General features: G+C 47.2%; 1 protein-coding gene across 1 annotated transcript in view; it reads left to right on the plus strand.

The window, feature by feature from the left end:
• Positions 1-20,776, plus strand: part of LOC135385811 (hemicentin-2-like) — a 384,675-nt gene that overhangs the window by 352,752 nt on the left and 11,147 nt on the right. Inside the window, exons 4-7 of the mRNA XM_064615341.1 lie at positions 6,422-6,625; positions 10,810-11,106; positions 13,106-13,396; positions 14,008-14,709. Coding sequence (XP_064471411.1) covers positions 6,422-6,625; positions 10,810-11,106; positions 13,106-13,396; positions 14,008-14,709 — 1,494 coding nt within the window. The remainder of the gene's footprint in view (positions 1-6,421; positions 6,626-10,809; positions 11,107-13,105; positions 13,397-14,007; positions 14,710-20,776) is intronic.

A 20,776-nucleotide genomic window follows, 5' to 3' on the forward strand; every position in this document is an offset into this window, starting at 1 on the left:
TTTTTATGTAGTACCTGATTAATTTAGCCTTGTACAGCTTTGGAGATTCAGGATGTGGAGATGATGTAAGAGGTGGAACTAGACTTTAGGCACAATGAGGCAAAGTGTGACAACATACCTTCTGAGATTGTTTATGTATCATTCACACAAAGATAGGATAGGAATTACAATAGATGTTACATCTTCTTCTGGTTTTGATTATTTATTTATTTATGAATATACTTCAAAAGCCCTTGCGGGCATTACATGAGGGGGGACATCAACATGGGTCACTTAACAAATACAGCAGTTACAAGGAACATGCATATTTGAAAGACAGACTCTGCTTTTCGTTTGTTTATCAGTCTCGCTCAAAAAATTGTTCATTGTAGCAACGGTACACAATGTCACGGAAGGAGTGCTCATCTATCGTTCCGCAAGACTCATTAAGAAAGGACTACTGTTGTGTTTGAACACAACATATTGAACTCATGAACCATGCATCATCCTGAGAGCTATAAATCATCCTAAATACAGATGCTAAATTATTTTAAATGCGATAGACGAGCTGAATGAAGAGGTACCTCCAGTTAGAATCTATGGTACTTGAAGCCTGTGGCAGTTTCTGTGGGGAAGGCTTGCCAGATCCTGTTCACCGCACAGGCTGGGATGACCATGCTATTGTTTTTCTCAAGCTTGTGCCAAACTCACCTTGCAAACTGGCGATACGCAGTGTATCTGTATCGTCTACACAGACGTACATAAAATATAGTTTAGGCAAATAGGTAACCGGTCACAGTACAGGGTGTGTGTCGTGGCATTTCCACATGTACCTGAGAGCACACACCCTGTATATTACTACACATGCTGTATTCTTTTAGAAACCAAAATTTTTTTTTTACTTTTCACTGAATCGAAAGCAAGAACACTCAATATCGCTAAAAACCTACACTAAAAACCTAAGCACACCGCAATACATAAAGAGGTGACTCAAGACACAGCACACTGGCAATTACACAGTTGCCTATATTGCTTTTCTCCAGTTCATAGTTGTGTAGTTTGTCGCATTTTTATGTGCTGCGCCCTGTACTGGAGTTTTTAGCGAATTTAATGCAGGACCAAAGCAATTTTGAGCGCCCAAATTTTAACATCGTTCCACAAGGACACATGTAACTTACTTGTGAATATGGTCGCCAATAGGTTCGCGCTCCACTCGGAGTTCAAAATATGCCACCTTCAGGACAGTCGTATTGAGGCATAGTAGTTGGAAATCTCCGTGGGTTGTAATGCACTCATTCTGCAGTCGATCGGCAGTGCTTTCGAGCTCCTTGCAGCACAAGCATTCGATCTCCTCGGCATTATGACACACGAGCCGCACCGGCACCTTAAACAGCAAGTACGCATTAAATATGAGGACACCAAATTTCAGAGAACGTTTACATGTTCGATCGCAGTGTGCGTTAAAAAGCTCATCGCTTACCTGTCTGTCGAAGACATAGGCGACTGATGCTGTTTGCTTCATCTGTGACCGATATTCGCAGAGCTTTGACTTCGGCTCGCATTCGCGGCATCGGCGACGTTTCGAAAGCAAGGCTCAGGAACTGTTCAGCACACAGAATTTCCTTCTCGATCGCAGAAAGGCCAGAAAAAAGTTCCGAGCTCGAAGTCTCCGCATTTCTTGCTTCGACGTACATATTGAAGATCGCTTTCCGGATGCCGCCGCTCTCACATACTCACTAACAGAACTTCTGGCGCCCAATGAAACATGAACCTCGTGCTTTCGTCATGCACACGGAAATTGGCGGATATCCACTACAAGGAGGCTAGATTTCGGCGCCTATTGCGCGAGTTGAGGAGGAAAAGCCAAGCCGGTTTTCAGCTCCCCGTATGGCAAACTTTGCCGCCGTGCACAGCCAAAATATTTCGCGTGTGGCTTGGAGGCATATTATACCTTCGTTATAGTTGTAAACGAAATATTTGTCGAACTTCTGGTCAGAGTCCCTCCAAGCTCGCACAGACTGCAAAATAAATACCTACTACGTGAAAGTTTATAACCTACCTTTCACGATTTAGTGACAGTGCGCTGTAAGGTCAAATGCGTGTTAAAATAATATTTTCTCTTTCTCGTCCGGCAGAACATCGTTGCATGAGTATGAAGTTCCATGGCCATATTCGCTTCTTTATTCCTATGCCGACAACGACTTTTCCCACCTGCAGGATGAGGAAAGTAAGGCGTTGAAGAAAGTTGATTTCCCCGAGGTATGCCGCCCTATGTGAAGCGAACCTGAAAAGTTGCTTCCGCATAAGTGGTCACCCCTAAGAATGGTATCGAGAAAATGCTGCCACGCATGCATGGAGTGCATTGCATTATGGCTAACGGTTCATTACGGCCAAAATTTTCGTTATACCCAGGCGTGTCATTACGCCCGAATTATTCATTGTGTCCAAATTTGCACTCTCGTCAAAAGAGTTCCGTGACGTCCAAGAAGTCGCTGTCTGATAGAAAGCTGTGCGTTATGGGAAGCGTGGTACATGCTAACGTCACATGGGCGCGCGGATATACAGGGTGTTTTTTTTTTTTAGCCTTTACAGAATTTTCATTAAAAAGTTATGAGAGCAGCATAGATGTTGTTTTTGCAGTTGAGTTTCTACGGCCAGGCCGACATCCTCTCGAAGGGAGTATGTAACCAAAACATGGCGAATTACCTGAAATTCATCAATTAACTGTTTAATGTTCCATGTTCCACTCCTGCTTGGGCCAGGAAGCCTCGCAGTATGTGTGTATGTATTAATAATAATGAATAAATAATAATAATAATAATAGTAATGGAGTTTCGTGCAAAAGCGAGATAGCAGATTGAGAGACTATCCTCGTTGAACGCCATTCCACGTTTAAAAAATCATGAAACACGCTCGTAGATCTGTAGAAATCCAGCGAACCGGTAGAGATGTAGGAAGGGAGTTGCCTCAGGACAGAAGCCGCCGATATTTCGAACAGAGACTGTTCTTCTTCTGGGCACCGTCCTCATCATTGGCATGGTATTTAAAGGGTTATGTGTGACGTGTTCACGTCACACCTATATCGGCGGCTTCTGTCCTGAGGCAACTCCCTTCCTATGAAACACGCTCGTGCGTTGAACTATACATCCCCGAATTTTTATATGCAAATTAGCCGAAACCGAAAAAGCGCGCCTGAGGAGCGCATCACCCTCACCGACGGATAATTATCTCGGCCGGAAAGCGGTTTATCTGGCCAGCTGAGCGGCACCTATCCAATCATCTGCATCGCTCCAAATCACGTAGCCCTACGACGTGAAATGAGCGCTGTAGTCCCCGCGTTCCGGTCACCGCGGTTTCGGTTTTGGCTATTTGCATATCGGAATCTGGGGATCAATATTTTAACGCACGCGCGTGTTAAACGTGAAATGGCTTGCAATTACGATAGCCTCTCAATCTGCTATCTCGCTTTTGCCCGAAATCCACTAATTAAAAAATAAATTACCGACCGAATTTTAGGTAATTAGTCAAGTTGTAGTAGGTGCACACTTTCTTTGAGGGGGTGTCCTCCTGGCCCTGGTACTCATGCTACTCTCATAGCTGTTTTTATAAAAAAAAATCTGTAAACGCTAAAGAACACACACGCATACACCCTCTAGGAGTGTATTCAGGTGTGTATCAGATGGGGAACTGCCTTCACTGTTCTGTTCTAGTCAAAATCGTTTCCTTTTTGTTTTCATAAATCTGGAATAGTTGAGTAAATTGCACGCGGTCAAGACAAACACTTTTCATAAATTTTTATACTGGACAAGAATAAACTAGCATAGACAGCAGAGTTTTAGTAATGTGATGAAAGTAAGTGCAACTTCAACATCCCCAGTATTTAGTGTCCTAATTTTTCACGTTCCTTTCTCAAATTCGAGTAGTAAAACCCAGTGCAATTGTAATCTATGTTTAACGTTAAGAGTGTGGTCTACCATAGATTGAGAAGTTACCCGTCAAAAAGAACTCGTTACGAGTTAAGTTACCGTGTGAAAAATGTAACTAAGCTAATAACGAAGTTCTTCAGTCTGAAATGTAACTCGCAGTTACTGAGTTACTTAAAAAAAGAACGAGTTACTTCCAAGTTACTTCGGACACAAAATAGCATTACGCAGGTGCAGCGCGCGTGAGCAGTTGAGTTAGACCTTGAGTTGCCTGCGGAGGAGTGCAACACGTTTAGATCGTTTTCGTTTATGTTCAACAATATACATCTACCTGTTTGTAAACAAATGACGTCATAGTGTTCGACGGCAAACAAATTTGGTAGAGTTGAGCTACGCTCGAAGCTAGAGGTGAACAAGGTCGCGCCCGAAAGCCACGGTCTTGGGGGATTACGATAGTCCCTGAAAGGGACGCGACCTTCGGTCCTACTTTTCTTTGAATGGGAGACAGCGAAAAAGTGCCCGTTCGTGGAACCCAGCCCTCTCCTTCCGATTTGTTTCGGTTTCAGACTGTCTACCAACGTCATGATGACGTTTCTCTGGTAGACGTCTATTCGAACGGTTTGCATCTTATTCCCTGTGGGCGCACAATGGTTGAGCTTCATTTCAATGGCAGAGGATCTTACTTCCTGAATATAAGGATGTAGTTCCGTATCGGGACCACTGGCTTTTTTTAAAGAAAAACGAATAAAAACAAAAATCTAACGCTTTTACATGAAAGAGGAAGTAATTAGTAACGAAATTCAACAGGAATGTCCCTCGTATATTGCGTAAAACGTATAAAAATTAAATTTTATCGCCAGTTTCTTGATGGCGATCCGCCATCTTGGCTGAGGACCTTACTGACCTAACCCGAGGCACAGTCTCGACGCCCGCACCGCCTAGTGGGTGCCTGGGGGGGGCGCCGCCCCCCCAAACCCCCCCAATCTGTAGAACCTAACTTAACCCAACCTCACTAAAGTGAGGTGATTTAGCCCATTTCGACGACCCTACCTTTCGCAAGACGGCAAGTTTCGAATCCGTTAGGCTTAGCATTCCCGTGTTTCTCCTGCGCTAAAAGTGGATCAGATGGGGTTGTTTAAATGCATATAAAAAAACTTCTAGTCCACAGAATTTTATAATTCTTACATTTTTAGATTCAGTATATGATCTTCTTCCACTTCTATGCAATATTTACTTTCCTAACCGTTTCAGTAATTTTTAAAAACGAGTGGTCCCGATACGGAACTACACCCGAATATAATAATGTCGATGATATTATAACTACTGTCGTTGATTGAATATCACGTTTTATGGCAAAAAATGCCATGAAGGAACCGGAGAGAAAGCAAGAAAATATGTGGACGTGAGTGAAAAGCGACTTAAAAGTAACTTGGAACTTAACTTAAGTTACTTTCGCAAAGTTACATGAAAAAGAAACGAGTTCCACTGAAAGTTACCACGGCGCAAAAGTACCGAGTTAACTTACAAGTTACCAAAAAAGGAACTTAGTTACAGTAACGAGTCACTTGTCAAGAGTTACCTCGAACTCCGTGCACTACCACGTCTACAACACGCAAAATGCTCATGTGTTTTTTTGAGCAGGATCATTTGTACAACCTACGTGGTTGCACGGCGATAGCAGCATTCACTTGGCGCATATAAGGTGCAGAAGGCAGTCCGCCTACATCACTGATACGTGTCAGGTCACGGGTGAGGATGAACTCAGCTAAGTATTCTGCCAACACAGACCTTCCAACCGTCCGACGGAATGGCACGATGGATGTCGTTGTGTTCCCACGTTACAACTACTCAAGTGGCATGGTCACTCACAGATGGCCTCAGTGCACAAGGCCACGTGAAATCCAGGGTGGGAGCACTCCGTGTGCTAAGAGGTCTGACTTTTCCTTCGTCCTTTCTTTCTTGGTCTTCATACTGCTCGCTTTCTTCTCCTTTGTTTCGGCGATGTAGCTAAGGGTGTGTGCCTGAAGCGCCATCTCGGTGTTAACATATCCTTGCTCCTACGGCGTATTCCAGACGTCATATGCTAGTGATTGAAACAGAAATCAGTTTAAGCGTTCAGAAACGCATGTGTGAATACAGCGTGCAAAAGATGTAAAATAGCGTCACGTCATAAACGAGCCTGTAATGCGATAAGTCTCGTTAATAATAACGGTAATGGTACCGTGATGTTACACGTAAGGTATGTCTGCCCAGTGTCGCGACATGTTGCACGTGCCGCAGTGTAGGACTGCGCCACTGCAGATAATTTGGACCACCCGGGGTTCTTTTGACGTGCGCCAGAAATATCCGACACACGGTGCTGGAAGCAATTGTTTACCTCCCCCACATTGCTACCGTCCTCGGCCGGGACCGAACCCGCGATCTTGAGGATCTCGATAGTGAGGCAGCAATGCCAATATTAGTCTATGATCAGTTAGCAACACCAGGATTTTCTTCTTCTTTATTTCTTTTCTGTTTAGGTGTCCCGACACCGAGCGTCAGTTGGTGGCGTGAAAGCGTGCAACTGGAGGGCAACCAGTCGGAACTTCGCCCGGGCGTCATGCGGAGCTCTCTCGGCCCTTTTATTCTTCGCCGTCAAGACCTAATGGCAGTCCTCGTATGTCAAGCGTCCAATTCCAACCTAACGGCGCCATCGACAACGTCCATCACACTAGACATGAATTGTGAGTCTTACTTTCTGCACTCTGCCTTTTAAAGCCGAGGTGTGAAAATTTAGCTGTTCTGTGGAACCCTGACAAGTTGATTGCAGCGGAATCCAGGGCAAGGCTGAATAATAAAAAAAATGTTTTACTTCGACAAGATAATCGGTGCACTATTCTGCAGTGCTCCCTTCGGCATAGGATAAAAAGTCGGATGCTATACTTCTATCATTATTGCCAATCTCCTTTCGTATTGGTGGCCCGCTATCCACGGTCGTGATAGAAACTCGTACATTTATAGGTTTGTAATTTCCTTTCAGGTGAAACTTCTGTCGGATCCGTTCTTGGTTGCACGGATGGGGTTATGACGGTTTCCGGTTTTCAGTGTTTATAATTTTTGAGATCTCCCGAAACGTGGCAAAACTGAATGCTAAAGTAAATTACTGTGGTACACGATTCAATGGGCTTATAACATAATGAAATGACAGGATAACTTCTCCTTGTCACTTCTCTTCGTCCTATCTTGTAATACCTCGGAAAATATAAACACGGAAAAGCGAAAGCCTACCTGGACTTATAAGTACTGTTTTACTGAGTGTGAAATGCAAGGGCTGTCGTCAGTGTTGCCGCAATGTGCACTGTTGTGTATCACGTATGCTATTTTGTACAGTATATGTAGCTGCCGTTTCAACAACTAACACCCTGCCAGATTACCACAACATACCGGGTGTCCCACCGTAATCCCCCGGCTGGATAATTCGTGAACAGGTGGCGCCATCGAAGAAATTTCTTTTTGGTAGAGATCCTTGGGACATCGGCCATAAACTGAGTAGTGTGCGGCTCATTCGCATACGATCACTAATTAACTAAACATGCTAACTTTTAGCTTTTACTTCGCACGCTTACGGAACCTCTATTTTAAGCATCGGTCATTTTTTCGCACTTAGTGATTTTTCCGAGTAATTATTAGTTTCGGTTTACATATTTCTTGCGCGGAGCAGTGCACCAATGCGCTCTTTGGATCAGCTATCAGGCTGTCAATTTCCTGTTCATCCGCGTGATTGACACACGGGGGTGACGGATGATTAGAAATAGCCGCTTTGGTATTCCTTCTCAAAGTGACTGGTAAACAGCGCTGGCGGTTCTGTCGTTCCGTAGATGAGATAGCGTGCTCTTATCATGGATGATGCCCAGTGGCGTAGCCAGACCTGCGAGGTAGTGGGGGGGGGGGGGGCTCAATACAAAAAACCAACCCCTATCCCCTCCATCCCCGCGCCGCTCATCCTATGTACGCCCACACACTCATCCTTGTGCACACAGCGAGATGAGAGATGAATACAGAATATTTGTACGTTTAGTAATGCGTTTACATGTCTTCGCGCATGTCTCGCTCGGCACGGACACTGGTTTCTACAGCTCCCGCCCAGACTAGGCTTCGTTCGTGAAGCTATATCTTTCGAAACTCAGCTACCGCCTTGGACCAAGTTGTACGTCTGGGGGCCTTCCTGCCTGCCTATGGAAGGCGAGGATGGGACCTCGGGTGTTATGGCAAGGCCGGCGAGCCTTCCATCCCCCAGCCCCCCTCGTCCTGGCGGGACAGGAGTAGGTCACCTGTGGACCGCCGAGCAACTGATGAAGCTCCTGTGGATTCTCACATGTCGGAGACAAGTGGATCTCCTCCCCCTCAGTCGCTGCAGTGTGACTGGTCGCAAGCTACGGTGACGTACGACTCCAATATGACGATAAAGATGACGACACAGCGGACCGCTTCACATTGGTGACATATCGAAAGAACCGGCCGAAAGGAATTCCCGTGCTCTTCAAACCCCTCGAGGTCACCCGTTCCTTCTGGAAGGTCAACCCTAATGTTGTGGCTCGGGACATATGCGCTGCGGCGCAGGAGTCAATTTCTTACCATCGCATTAGCAAGGATGGCAGCTTGTGCGTCTTCGTCAAATCTGAAGGAGCTGTTTCCAACCTCTTGGCGCCTGAACTCGTGACGGGTATGCTGTTTCCGCTTCAATCCCGTCATCATGACAACAGTGATCTTGTCTCGTACCTGGTGCAAGAAGGCGTCATAGCGGCGGTACGGACAGCTTCATCCCTCTTCGTAGTCTCATCCTCACGTTCAAGCCCACCCTGAAGATCCCTGAGAAGGTGGACTTGGGATTCTGCACACACGATGTTCACGAGTATGTGGAGGGTCCAACGCAATGTTAGAACTGCAAGTGTTTCGGGCATCTCTTGCGCAACTGTCGTTGGCCCACACGGTGCAAGATTTGCTCGGGACCGCACTCCATCAAGGAGTGCACTGCGTCGCGCCAACCAAGATGCTCCAACTGTGGAGGTCCGCATGCGGTCGGCGATACAACTGTTCCATATGGAGGTACTCCCCGGCATCGTGGGCCCGGTGGTCAGCAGAACCGGCGACCCTCGTAATCGGCACGCCTCCAACGTGGTGCCGCCCCCCCCCCCCCCGTGTGCGCCGCCTCTAAATCGGATTCAGCGAGCTCCAAAGCGCACAAGAATGTCCACGAGAGAGCCAACGGTTAGCCTGGATGCCCAGCACTCCCTGACGTCCTCGCCACCCTTACGCCAGACCTATACGGATGTTGTCAAGAGGGCCGCTGCGGTTCCACAAATTGGCGCACAAACAAGCACACCACTCCCTCCACGCCCGAGGCAGTCTGAGCGACAAGTGAGAGGTGGTATCCCTGCAGCTGTTGTGGTCCACCTGATTCTAGCAGTCCTCAAGGCCATCTTAGCGGCGTACCCGAACGCCGTTGGACTCCTGGAGGTCCAGGCCTTGCTCGCTGCAGAAAGGTTTCTGACCGCGAGTCATGGACCATCTGTATAAGCGGGCTACTATCCTCTAGTGGAATGCGCGTGGTCTGCGTACGAAGCTAGCGGATCTCAAGTTGTTTTTATTGAAGTACTGGCAAGTACAACTGTGGTTTCCCGGCAACAATCCGACACATTATAGAAGACTGTAGCCAGTACGTATGCGCGCGACGGGTCTTTACATGTCAACTTGAACTGCTGGATCAGAGGCCATTCAACATCTGCAAAGTTCTCGGTCCATGGAGTAACCCTGCACATCAGTGCCGTGCACTTCGCGCTTTTCTTTCCTTTCTGAGGGCCACCGCGGCCTCCTTCAAGAACTGTAGGGGTTTCTTTTGTTGTTCTTCACTCTTCATCCTTTCATGTGAACCTTTTTGGAGTGGGGTAGGGTCCTGCACTCAACGCAGGGAAACCCACATCATCATCATCATCCATTCATCTATGTTGTGGTTGTTGTTACATATGGGATGTCATGAGCAGTGAGGCTACCTGACGAGTTATGAAGTAGGTCGGAAAATTCACTTTCAAGAGTATTCAGATAGACACCGGAAACTGGAAGAACTTCTGCGATCGTCACGCTGCCCCCCCCCCCTGTGGCAGGTAGGGGGGGGGGGCTCGAGCCCCCCTAGCACGCCACTGATGATGACGAATGCGCCATGAGCGCTGTGAACTAGTGGGGTACACTCTTAAAAATTAGCTACACCACATAGCACGCTCCTAGCCAACCATCATCCCGAATGATAAAGTTCTCTCCCTTGATTTGAGGAAAATGGGAGGCGTTCGCTTTTTTTGAACCAATTATGCGATTTTCAAGAGTGTGGAGAAGGAGAAGGAACACCCAAGCGTCTCCTGCGGTCTTGCGGCTGTTCCTTATCTTCCGTCACCCCTGTGTGTCAATCACGCGGATGAACAGGAAATTGACAGCCTGATAGCTGATCCACAGAGCGCATTGGTGTACTGCTCCGCGCACGAAATATGCAAACCGAAACCAATTAATGACTCGGAAAAATCACTACGTGTCGACGCGTTTTTTTTTTCTTGGAATATTTTTCCCTGAAGGCCCTGACGCGTAAAACAGAGGTTCCGTATGCGTGCGAAGTAAATGTTAAAAGTTAGCATCTTTATTTAGTTAGTCAGTGTATGCAAATGAGCGGCACACTACTCAGTTCATGGCCCATCTCCCAAGGATCTCTACCAAAAAGAAATTTCTTCGATGGCGCCACCTGTTAACGAATTATCCAGCCGGGGGATTTCGGTGGGACACCCGGTATATGGCGTTTTATATCAATGTCGTTGATACCTCGTGGAGCATGTTGTTCCCTGACAAGCACAAAAAGTTTTAATGCGTTTGTATCACCCACTTTCAGTTCGTCCCCTAGAAGTCAGCATTGAAGCTCAATCTCCAACTCTTGAAGCTGGCAAGACTGGCTGGATTGTCTGCCGTGCCGTTGGTTCCAGACCTCGATCACGGATAACGTGGTTCTTAAGTGAAGAAGTGCTGAAGGGTGCCAAACAAAATGAATCATTGGATGGAAACGTCACTCTGAGTAGGCTGCCACTCGTTGCGTCAGCAGAACACCATGGTCGCGTGCTACGCTGCAGAGCCGATAACGACCTCATCTCCGGATCAGAAATCTTCGCAGACTTTACGCTTCATGTTCTTTGTAAGTTCAAATGTGGAACAGAATAACTAGCAGCTAACTTACGAAGACTCATGGTGTCATGCATGTACGACTCTATCGTTGCTGTATCGTACATGAATGACATTCTTTTGTATTGTTGACTCTATGAGATGGGCCACAGAAGATTGTGTACTCATCTTCCTAAATTTTCTTAACGCTGCATGATATGATGCAGAAATGTTGTGATCAGCACATTTTATCCCGTGGTTCATCGGCTCAGTATCTCATTTTCAGAGTATTACTTGAGTTCTTGATAAGTACCAACTCTCTCGGTGTCAGCAGGATCAGATCTGCTCACGTGTCGCAACGTTCGTCCTACTGTGTTTCATAGTCCTCGATCCCAGTTACTTCTTCATCGCCATGACATACATCCTGCTCTATGCTCGCAGTGTAAGTGCAAGTACAGTGCATGCAAGCTCGTACTCACAGGCAACCGCTGTATTAGAGAAGTATACAGTACAAAACGCCTTCAAACAAGTTCCTTCTAGAGTACGACCACTAGATGATTCTGGAATTTATTTTACAATGTAATGTGTTTTTATGTGTTTCTGAGAATGTGTCCCTCAGAACATAATAGTGAGTTCTAGTAAACCACTTTGCAACGTAAGAGTACGGTATACGGCACGATAATCCGAAACGGTATCACGATACGCGAGGCAGACCCTGACGACGTTTTAGTACACCGTGGAAGGTGACCGTACGGTTAATTAACGTCGTAGCCGCTTCGGCATGGCATATCCTGAACTCTGAACCGTGAAGCCTTTCGAAGTTACGTTGTTGAGGGGTTCTGTTATTGCAATCCATTCCGTTGCATCCACGAAAGGGTTACTCGTAATCACATGGAGCTGCGTAAAAATGCTACGGGATCGAGTCAGCACAACCATCTTGCTTCTCGCATAGTTGGTCCTTCTTCTTCTCCTCGTGAAGCCCCGTTACCCCGATAACGTCTCCGATAACACGGTACGCTATTCATCGAGGAGATCCGTACCAGCGATACGTTAGCGAAGCTCTGATAGTGTCGAGCATGAGCCACGAGATAGATCAACGCCGTAGCGGGGATGCAAAAAATCGCAGATGCAAAGACGGTGAACTAAAACTCTATAATATTTTAGCGGGAAAGCCGTGCGCGTAAGGTCACGACTATTCCGCACGTGCTGTGCTGGTAATAGCGTGCACTCTGCAACGTCGTCGACGTTCTACTGCTGTCGTACTAGTGTTGCAGGACGGAAACTGCCGCGTTGCGTATCAGATCTCTGTTCCAATGTTTTATTTTTCCCTGAGTATGCTAATAATTTCGTGAGCACTCGATCTGAACTCTGAACACTGGAACACTGTGCCATTTTTCGCAGCGTATATCTCCGGAGGAAAAGCGCGAATTCCTTCCACAGCTTCTTATTTCCCCTTGTTGCTATCAAGACTTGTCCCAAGGTCATCCTTCGCTCAGACGTTTCCCTATCAGGGAACCGAATGACATATGACATCATAGTCCTCTCCAAACAATATTGCACTGATCACTTCAATCCCTATCCTCTTCGTTTTGCACGAGGGATGTTAATGAGGAACCCATGCGGCGTGCTGAGATATAAGCCCACTTAATTGTTAATCCAAGTTAATCCAGTAGGTGCTCGCCTGCGGTGTCCCTGATAATTAAAGTCGTCTGGCAGCGTTCAAACCATTAAGTAACATTATTAGCGGTTGTGCTGGAGACGAGAAAGGGTTGCGACACGTTCCGTCTAGTAGGAACGCTCCCCAATGGAGGACAATGGAAGAGCGCGGCGTTCTATCAAAGAGACTGCTTTCTGGTTTTCTGCTACCATGCAACGTTCTTTGCAATGCGCTTTGCAAAAATGTGCACAGTACAAAACGAAACATTGCTTCTTCCGTAACATTTAACCAGTTTATACCAGTGTGCATTACATGTGCTCCTAACGCGGGTTTCCTGTGTGTCCTCCCCCTCTCTCTCTCTCTTCTCTTTTTTTAGATCCTCCGAAGCTGACAATGACACTTGCCCCGAATCAACGCCATTCAAAACTTCGAGAGGGCCAAGATGTCTACTTGGAATGCAAGGCTGATGCCAACCCGCCGGCTACTGACTTCCGATGGTGGTTCGGAAAAAAGGAGATATTCACCGATCGCAGTGGAAGGATGCTCTTGAACAACAGAACTCTTGTGCTCCAAAAGGTGCAGCTGCACAACAGAGGTCCATATCGATGCACCGCGCGCAACACTCAGGGAGAGTCAACTAGCAACAGCATGCACCTCAAGCTTCAATGTGAGTGGAATCATGACCGCAGAGAATGAGTGATCGGCAAGTGAACTACAACTTAACTCTTGTGAACTCTTGTCTGATTTCGAATATCTGTTACTCTGCTTTAAGGCCCAAGTCCCTTCAGCCTTAGAAACTCTCCTTGGACTACCTAAAAAAGCCTCATACGCTCGCTGAGGTCATTAAGCGTATCTGCCATATGCACTTATGTCGTGTGAAACTTCATAGTCCTTCACTACACGTCTTCAAGGTCCCCACACCACACATACTACTACGAAAAGCTAGCACTAAGGTATTCCGTTGAATAGCACCCTTAACCAATGATGACGAATCATATTCTGACTTTAATAATAATCATTTACGTCCTGCACCGTTATTTACGCCGCTCTACATCAAATGTATATGCACCATGGCCTTACATCTTATTTAATCATTCACACACATACTACATTGTACGTAAGTATACCCACACTTACATTCGTGGTTAAGGGACAAGGTGACGGCTGCTATGGCACGCGAGTACCGTCGTATATGTTGCTGGAAAGGCGTACCTATTATGATGCAAACACAAGAAACAAGCATTTGTGATCGATGGTAACCAACGATATGCCTTGCAGACGCTCCGGTATGTCGGGAAGGCCAGCAACAAGTGTATGGGGCTGCTTCGAACCAAGCAGTCAGCGTCAACTGCGAGGTTGAATCCGAACCGCCGGCAAAGTCTTTCACCTGGCAGTTGAACAACGACAGTGTCACTAACTTCACACGTGTCACGCTCAAGAGTCAGCTTACGTTCACCCCTCGGTTTCCTCTCGATCTGGACAAGATCTACTGCTGGGCAGCGAACGACGTGGGGATCCAGAGGACACCCTGCGTCTACACACTTGAACCGGCCAGAATTCCGGAATCACCTCGCAACTGCAGCGTGCACAACAGAACGGCGCATTCTTTCGTTGTGGACTGTGAGTCAGGAGACGATGGCGGAATGCCTGCTGTGTATGTGCTTCGAGTTCAAGACAGTCTGAACCGCACGCTGCGGAACCTGACCTCGAGAGAAAGTCCTACGTGGACCGTGAGCGGAATCAGTGGTAGTGCAAAGCTCTCGTTGGTGTTGTTTGCCGTGACGCCCAAAGGGCGTAGTGCTCTTACTGTGCTTCAAGCGAGAACTCTGGCGTCGTCGCAGAGTCTGAAGGAGCCTTTATGGCACGTGGGATTAAGTCCACTTCTTATGGTGCTTGTGGCGTCCGCCGTGGGTGTAATCTCGGTGGCTTTCCTTGTAGCCCTTTTTCTTCGATATAGGTCGAAGCACGAAAGGCATAAACGTAAGTATGATCTCTTTTGTTTACGGTTAGATCCTTATGTTGCCGAATGTAAGAGGGCTGTCACAAGCTTGTAGCACGCGCAATCAAAAAAGCTCTGGGGTCATTTCATGCCAAACGTCCCAGACATAGGGCTCGACCATATCCGACTTCTTTGAAATAAATTGTGGTTGATAGTTCCCATGCAGCCAATCGCCCCTCGGCTTATTTTGTCCGCAAACTTTTTTTTTTCGAGCCGTGGCCGCCTCTTGAAGATTGCGATTGGACATGTAACCTACCTGGCGAAAAGAAAATTCTTACAAAATAGCATTTTTCGGAAATTCCAACAAAATATCTTCTGAATGAAGACAAAGCACATCCCTAGGGCCACCTTGCATCCTTGGCACTTTCGTGCCCAGACCGTTGAAGGTTGATCGACACTTTTTATCGAAAGTTTATCGAGAGTTTATGCCCCGAGAAAGCTGTAAAATTTCGGGAACTTTTGGAATTTCTTGACGGCACTCTTTTCATAGTGGGACTTTTTTCATAGCTATTTAAACTGTTTAGCGCTGTTCTGTAGGAGGCATAGAACGTGGTAAAATATTTTGAGGCGCGCAGACTTGGAAGAGTACGCAAGCGAAAATAAGGAACTTCGGAAATATTGCTTTTTACCACATATTCAGCCGTCAATTGGACACTGAGGTGGTCCTGATAAAAATATGAGACATATTGCATCCGATTGTACGCCTCCTGAACATTTATTTTTCAAAGTTTCGTCGAAACACTTTGTTTTAGCAGCGAAAAAAACTTTTGAACTTGATCACCTCCGCACTCATCCGGCATTGCCCCGCAAGGCTGCTTCACCCCGGGACGCACCGCCGCCGCCGCCGCCGCTGCCGCAAAACGCGCACGGGAGCTGCCTAAACCAATTTGCGTACTTTAGCGAAGAAAAGGAAAAAAAGCAACCTACAGAAATTAATCTTCCAAGCTTCAGGTTCTCACGAGAACGGCCTACTGCGGCGACGCAGTTCAGTAGCAGCACTGGGCCTATACTTTGGTGCAAGATGGAAACAATAACACCGACTTAACATAACAAACTAACTAATTTATTCAGACGTTTCGTCTCCCATACGGGAGACATCATCAGTGCACCCTCGGGAGGGAATGAGTGACCGAAAACCAGTTAAGTCTTTGTATACATCGGGAAGTGGGCCACGGTTGGCGTTACATGCGGTAGGCTCTCTTTGTATATGCCACGATTCTAGGTATTTTCGTGGCCCCCACCGTTGTTTCCGTGCCAAGGTTGTAGCATTCTCATAGTTGAAACTGCGTCCCGTTTTCCAGCAGTGGTCAACGTGTTCCGTCTTTAGCCTTGTTGCATTTGTCGCTCTTTCAACGTCTCGCCGGTGTTCCTTAATCCGGGTGCTGCGTTTGCGGCCGGTCTCCCCAATGTATGTTATGTCACAGTCGCGGCAGTCTAAAACTTGTACACAACACCGGTTTGGGATTCCGGGGAAATCTTGTCTTTGCGTTTGGAGAGGAGGTCACGCAATCTGATGTGAGGTTTAAAGGTGGTCCGAATTCCTAATGGAAGAAGAGCTCGGCGGATGCTTTCGGACACACCGCTGACATAGGGAATTGTAACAACCCCTTGTTTGGAAGTGCCTTCTCTCGGTTGCTTTTTCTCTTCTATTCGTTTCCGCGTGTTTTTAATGAAATGTGGCGGATAACCACGTTTTGTGAGTGACCGTTGGACAGTTTTTTCTTCTGAGGCGCGGAGTTCAGGGGTCGAAGCGAGGTGCTTCGCACGGTCAAGTAACGTGTTTACCACGCTTCGTTTATGTTCGGGGGGATGGTGGGAACTGAAGTGCAAGAAATTGCCTGTGTCACAGGGTTTGCGATGTACGGTTGTCTCTATGTGTCCAGCTTCGGCTCGGCGCACACTAACATCCAGGAAAGGAAGCACGTTGTTCTGTTCCACCTCATACGTGAAACGTATTGAAGGCTCCACGTTGTTTAGTATAGAGTGGAGGTCATGTACGTGATTCAGGTTTAAGATGACAAAGGTGTCGTCCACGTACCGCCGGTAGAACTTGACTGGGAAAGATGCCTTTTGTAGTGCTTGTTCTTCCACGTGTTCCATGATCAAGTTGGCCATGGTCACTGACACCCTCAACCTCCCATCACGTACATCATTGACGGTGGAGGACATCATCATCTTACTACGTTTTTGTCTGAAACAATCATACTTCACGTTCAAAGGACAGGTATACCAACAGATCGAAGGCTGCCCGATGGGCAGTCCAGTGTCAGTGACCATGGCCAACTTGATCATGGAACACGTGGAAGCGAGCCTTCAATACGTTTCACGTATGAGGTGGAACAGAACAACGTGCTTCCTTTCCTGGATGTTAGTGTGCGCCGAGCCGAAGCTGGACACATAGAGACAACCGTACATCGCAAACCCTGTGACACAGGCAATTTCTTGCACTTCAGTTCCCACCATACCCCCGAACATAAACGAAGCGTGGTAAACACGTTGCTTGACCGTGCGAAGCACCTCGCTTCGACCCCTGAACTCCGCGCCTCAGAAGAAAAAACTGTCCAACGGTCACTCACAAAAGGTGGTTATCCGCCACATTTCATTAAAAACACGCGGAAACGAATAGAAGAGAAAAAGCAACCGAGAGAAGGCACTTCCAAACAAGGGGTTGTTACAATTCCCTATGTCAGCGGTGTGTCCGAAAGCATCCGCCGAGCTCTTCTTCCATTAGGAATTCGGACCACCTTTAAACCTCACATCAGATTGCGTGACCTCCTCTCCAAACCCAAAGACAAGATTTCCCCGGAATCCCAAACCGGTGTTGTGTTCAAGTTAGACTGCCGCGACTGTGACATAACATACATTGGGGAGACCGGCCGCAAACGCAGCACCCGGATTAAGGAACACCGGCGAGACGTCGAAAGAGCGACAAATGCAACAAGGCTAAAGACGGAACTCGTTGACCACTGCTGAAAAACAGGACACAGTTTCAACTATGAGAATGCTACAACCTTGGCACAGGAACAACGGTGGGGGCCACGAAAATACCTAGAATCGTGACATATACAAAGAGAGCCTACCGCATGTAACGCCAACCGTGGCCCACTTCCCGATGTATACAAAGACTTAACTGGTTTTCGGTCACTCATTCCCTCCCGAGGGTGCACTGATGATGTCTCCCGTATGGGAGACGGAACGTCTGAATAAATTGGTTAGCTTGTTATGTTAAGTCGGTGTTATTGTTTCCATCTTGCATTATGATTCCCGGCTTTTGGAATATATTCCTATACTTTGGTGACAACGGGCACTGGCGGGCTATTGAATAACCATAATCTGGTCGAGCGATGACGCACACAACGCTTACTAGCACCGAGTCTACGGCGTCAGGCAATAAAGGGTGTCGTGGCGTAGTGGTTAGGGTGGCCGCTTTCCACGCCGAGACTGGAAGGTGGCGCGGGTTCGAATCCCCGCACCGGCTGTGCTGTCTTGAGGTTTCCCCTAAGGTTTCCGGCAGACTTTCCAGACGAATGTCCGCACAGTTCCCCCTGAAGTCGGCCCAGGACGCATACTAACCCCTCTGTCCCCCGCTCCTTCCTGCTGTCCTCTCTCAATGTGTCTACGTCTGTACACCGCTACTAGCCACAGTTGTTTTGCGGCGCTGACACGGAATAAAAAATAAATAAAGGGTGTGGGGGACATGTTTAATTATAATAAAAAAGGAAGGAAAGGGGGATATGTTTATTAAGAAAAAAAGAAAGGAAAGGTTAGTCATGTGGAGGCTTGCTACTCCCAGAAGCAAAGAGAAACAAACAAAAAGGAGGAAGAGGAAACCCATCGCTCTGGCTTGCCTATCATGGAATTTATCCACCAGCTAGCCTGCATTTACGCCATTCAGTCAAGAGGAAACAGACACAGAAAGTTATAGAGAAACAGAAAGAAACAGCTCCTTCACTAGTCGACAACGACAACTTCACTCTTTCGGCTATCACCACGGAACACAATAACAGGAAGAAAAAAAAAGGGGGGGGGGGGTAATGTTGGGTAGACGACAGAAGGGAAGACTTAAAACTGTCCATGTGACGTCATTGAATATAATGAGCCAGCCATTGAATATATATAGTAGACCCGGAGAAGACCCACGGCCGATCCCTCCGAGAAAGCTAGCAATTTTGCTATAGTTTTATCTATTCTTCGCATATACTGGTCTCTTTTGCGGCTCCCAATAAGTCTTAATTTCATTCGAAATAAAATAACTCCAAATACAAAACGGGCTGCGCAAAATCAAGGCTGTTGTGATAAGTCAGAGGGACGTAGTCTACTGATGATTGAAACTTTCAAGGACTAAAGTGTAAACGGAAAAGCAGCTTTTGCTGTAGCGGTGTTGATATCAAGGACACTTTTACCCAGCACACTCCATCTAAGTCGTAAACCATATAGTGACAGGCGTTTCTGAAAACCCTGGCATTTCGGGGCTGATGTCGCGAACAGTTCCAGTGTCCTAGATGAGGTTTCCATTTCCAAGGAGGTACGTGCAAAATCCATGATGTAGTCTTTACTGGATGGCTTGACATGTTGCGCAACTGAAAGGGATATGAAACAAAAAGAAGAATGCTGGTGGTGGTAGTGCTGAAAGAGCTCGCCGTTGTCGAAGTCACAAAGGTGAGCAACGTCAAGACTAACGCTCTGGGGACAATGTGCGTCCTGGGCCGACATCTAAGGGAACTGTACCGACATATGTCTGACAGCGTCTGAGGAAAGGAATGGTGTGCGTCTGGCATCCTGCGCGTTTTTCAACCAATAACGAATCTTGCGTACATGGGGTTCTGGACGCCAGCTGAAATGCATTCACCTTCAAGCTTGTCTTCAATCCGGCAAACCGTACTTGTGTTGCATGTACGAGGGAGGACGCAAAATTGACGAGATTTTTTTCTGTAGAGACGGGAGGGGGCCGTTAGTACCGACGTTTCCTGATAGGCGCAACTAGTACACTGCCCTGTGCATCAGTTGGATAAGCGCTCGTTCGATCAGTTTGTTGTTTTTCTTGAGCTTCTCTCACCTTCGTCAAGTTTTGTGATGGCGGATGTGAAACAACAACGTGTGTACATCAAGTTCTGAATCCTTTTAGTGAAAACAGTGGCATAAGCTGTCACAATGCTTCGAGAGGTTTTCATAGCAGGGGCATTGAGCCAGGCAATGGTTTACGAATGGTTTTCTCGGTTCAAATATGACGATATGTCGGTTCAAGACCAACCGCGACCTGGGCGTCCTTCAACAAGCAGGACCGACGACAACATAAAAATTCGCGATGCGGTAATGCTTCATCGTCATCTAACTATTGACCAGTTGGACACATATACTGGAATTTCTTCGAGTTCTGGTCAACGGATTCTGTAAGAAGCACTTCACATGAAACGAGTCAGTGCATAATTCGTTCCTGGTTTGCTCTCTGAAGAGAAGAGAGCAAACCGCTCGGGTGTCTGACGTGATTTGAAGGATCAGTTGGAAACTGATCCATACTTTTTGTCTAAAATCGTCACGGGAGACGAATCGTTGTGTTATACGTACGACCCGGAGACCAAGCAGCGGTTAAGTCAGTGGATTCGACGCCCTGCACACTCTAGCCCACCCACGAATACAGGCGACTGAGATGCTCCTCCAAACTCGCTATATTTGCTTGGCATGAATCGGGTCGTTCGGAGCTGGGCACGGTCCTGCCTGGCATGTCAGCGCGCAAATGTCCAACGCCACACCATCACGCCCATTGGCCAGTTCCTTCCACCCGATGTGCGATTCGACAACATCCACATCGACCTGGTTGGTCCCCTTCCACCGACTGAGGGCAAGCGCTACCTCTTAACCTGCATTGATCGGTTTACAAGATGACCAGAGGCCATGCCGCTGGTCGACATCACAGCCGAGACAGTTGCATCCGCCCTTCTGACGGCATGGGCATCTCGATTGGGGGTGCCCTCCACCATTACCACCGTTCGGGGCCGACAACTCGATTCGCACCTCTTCAAAGAACACTCACATCTTGCCGGTTCATCA

This window comes from Ornithodoros turicata, chromosome 2 (genome assembly GCF_037126465.1).
Source record: "Ornithodoros turicata isolate Travis chromosome 2, ASM3712646v1, whole genome shotgun sequence".
NCBI classification, from domain to species: Eukaryota; Metazoa; Arthropoda; class Arachnida; order Ixodida; family Argasidae; genus Ornithodoros; species Ornithodoros turicata.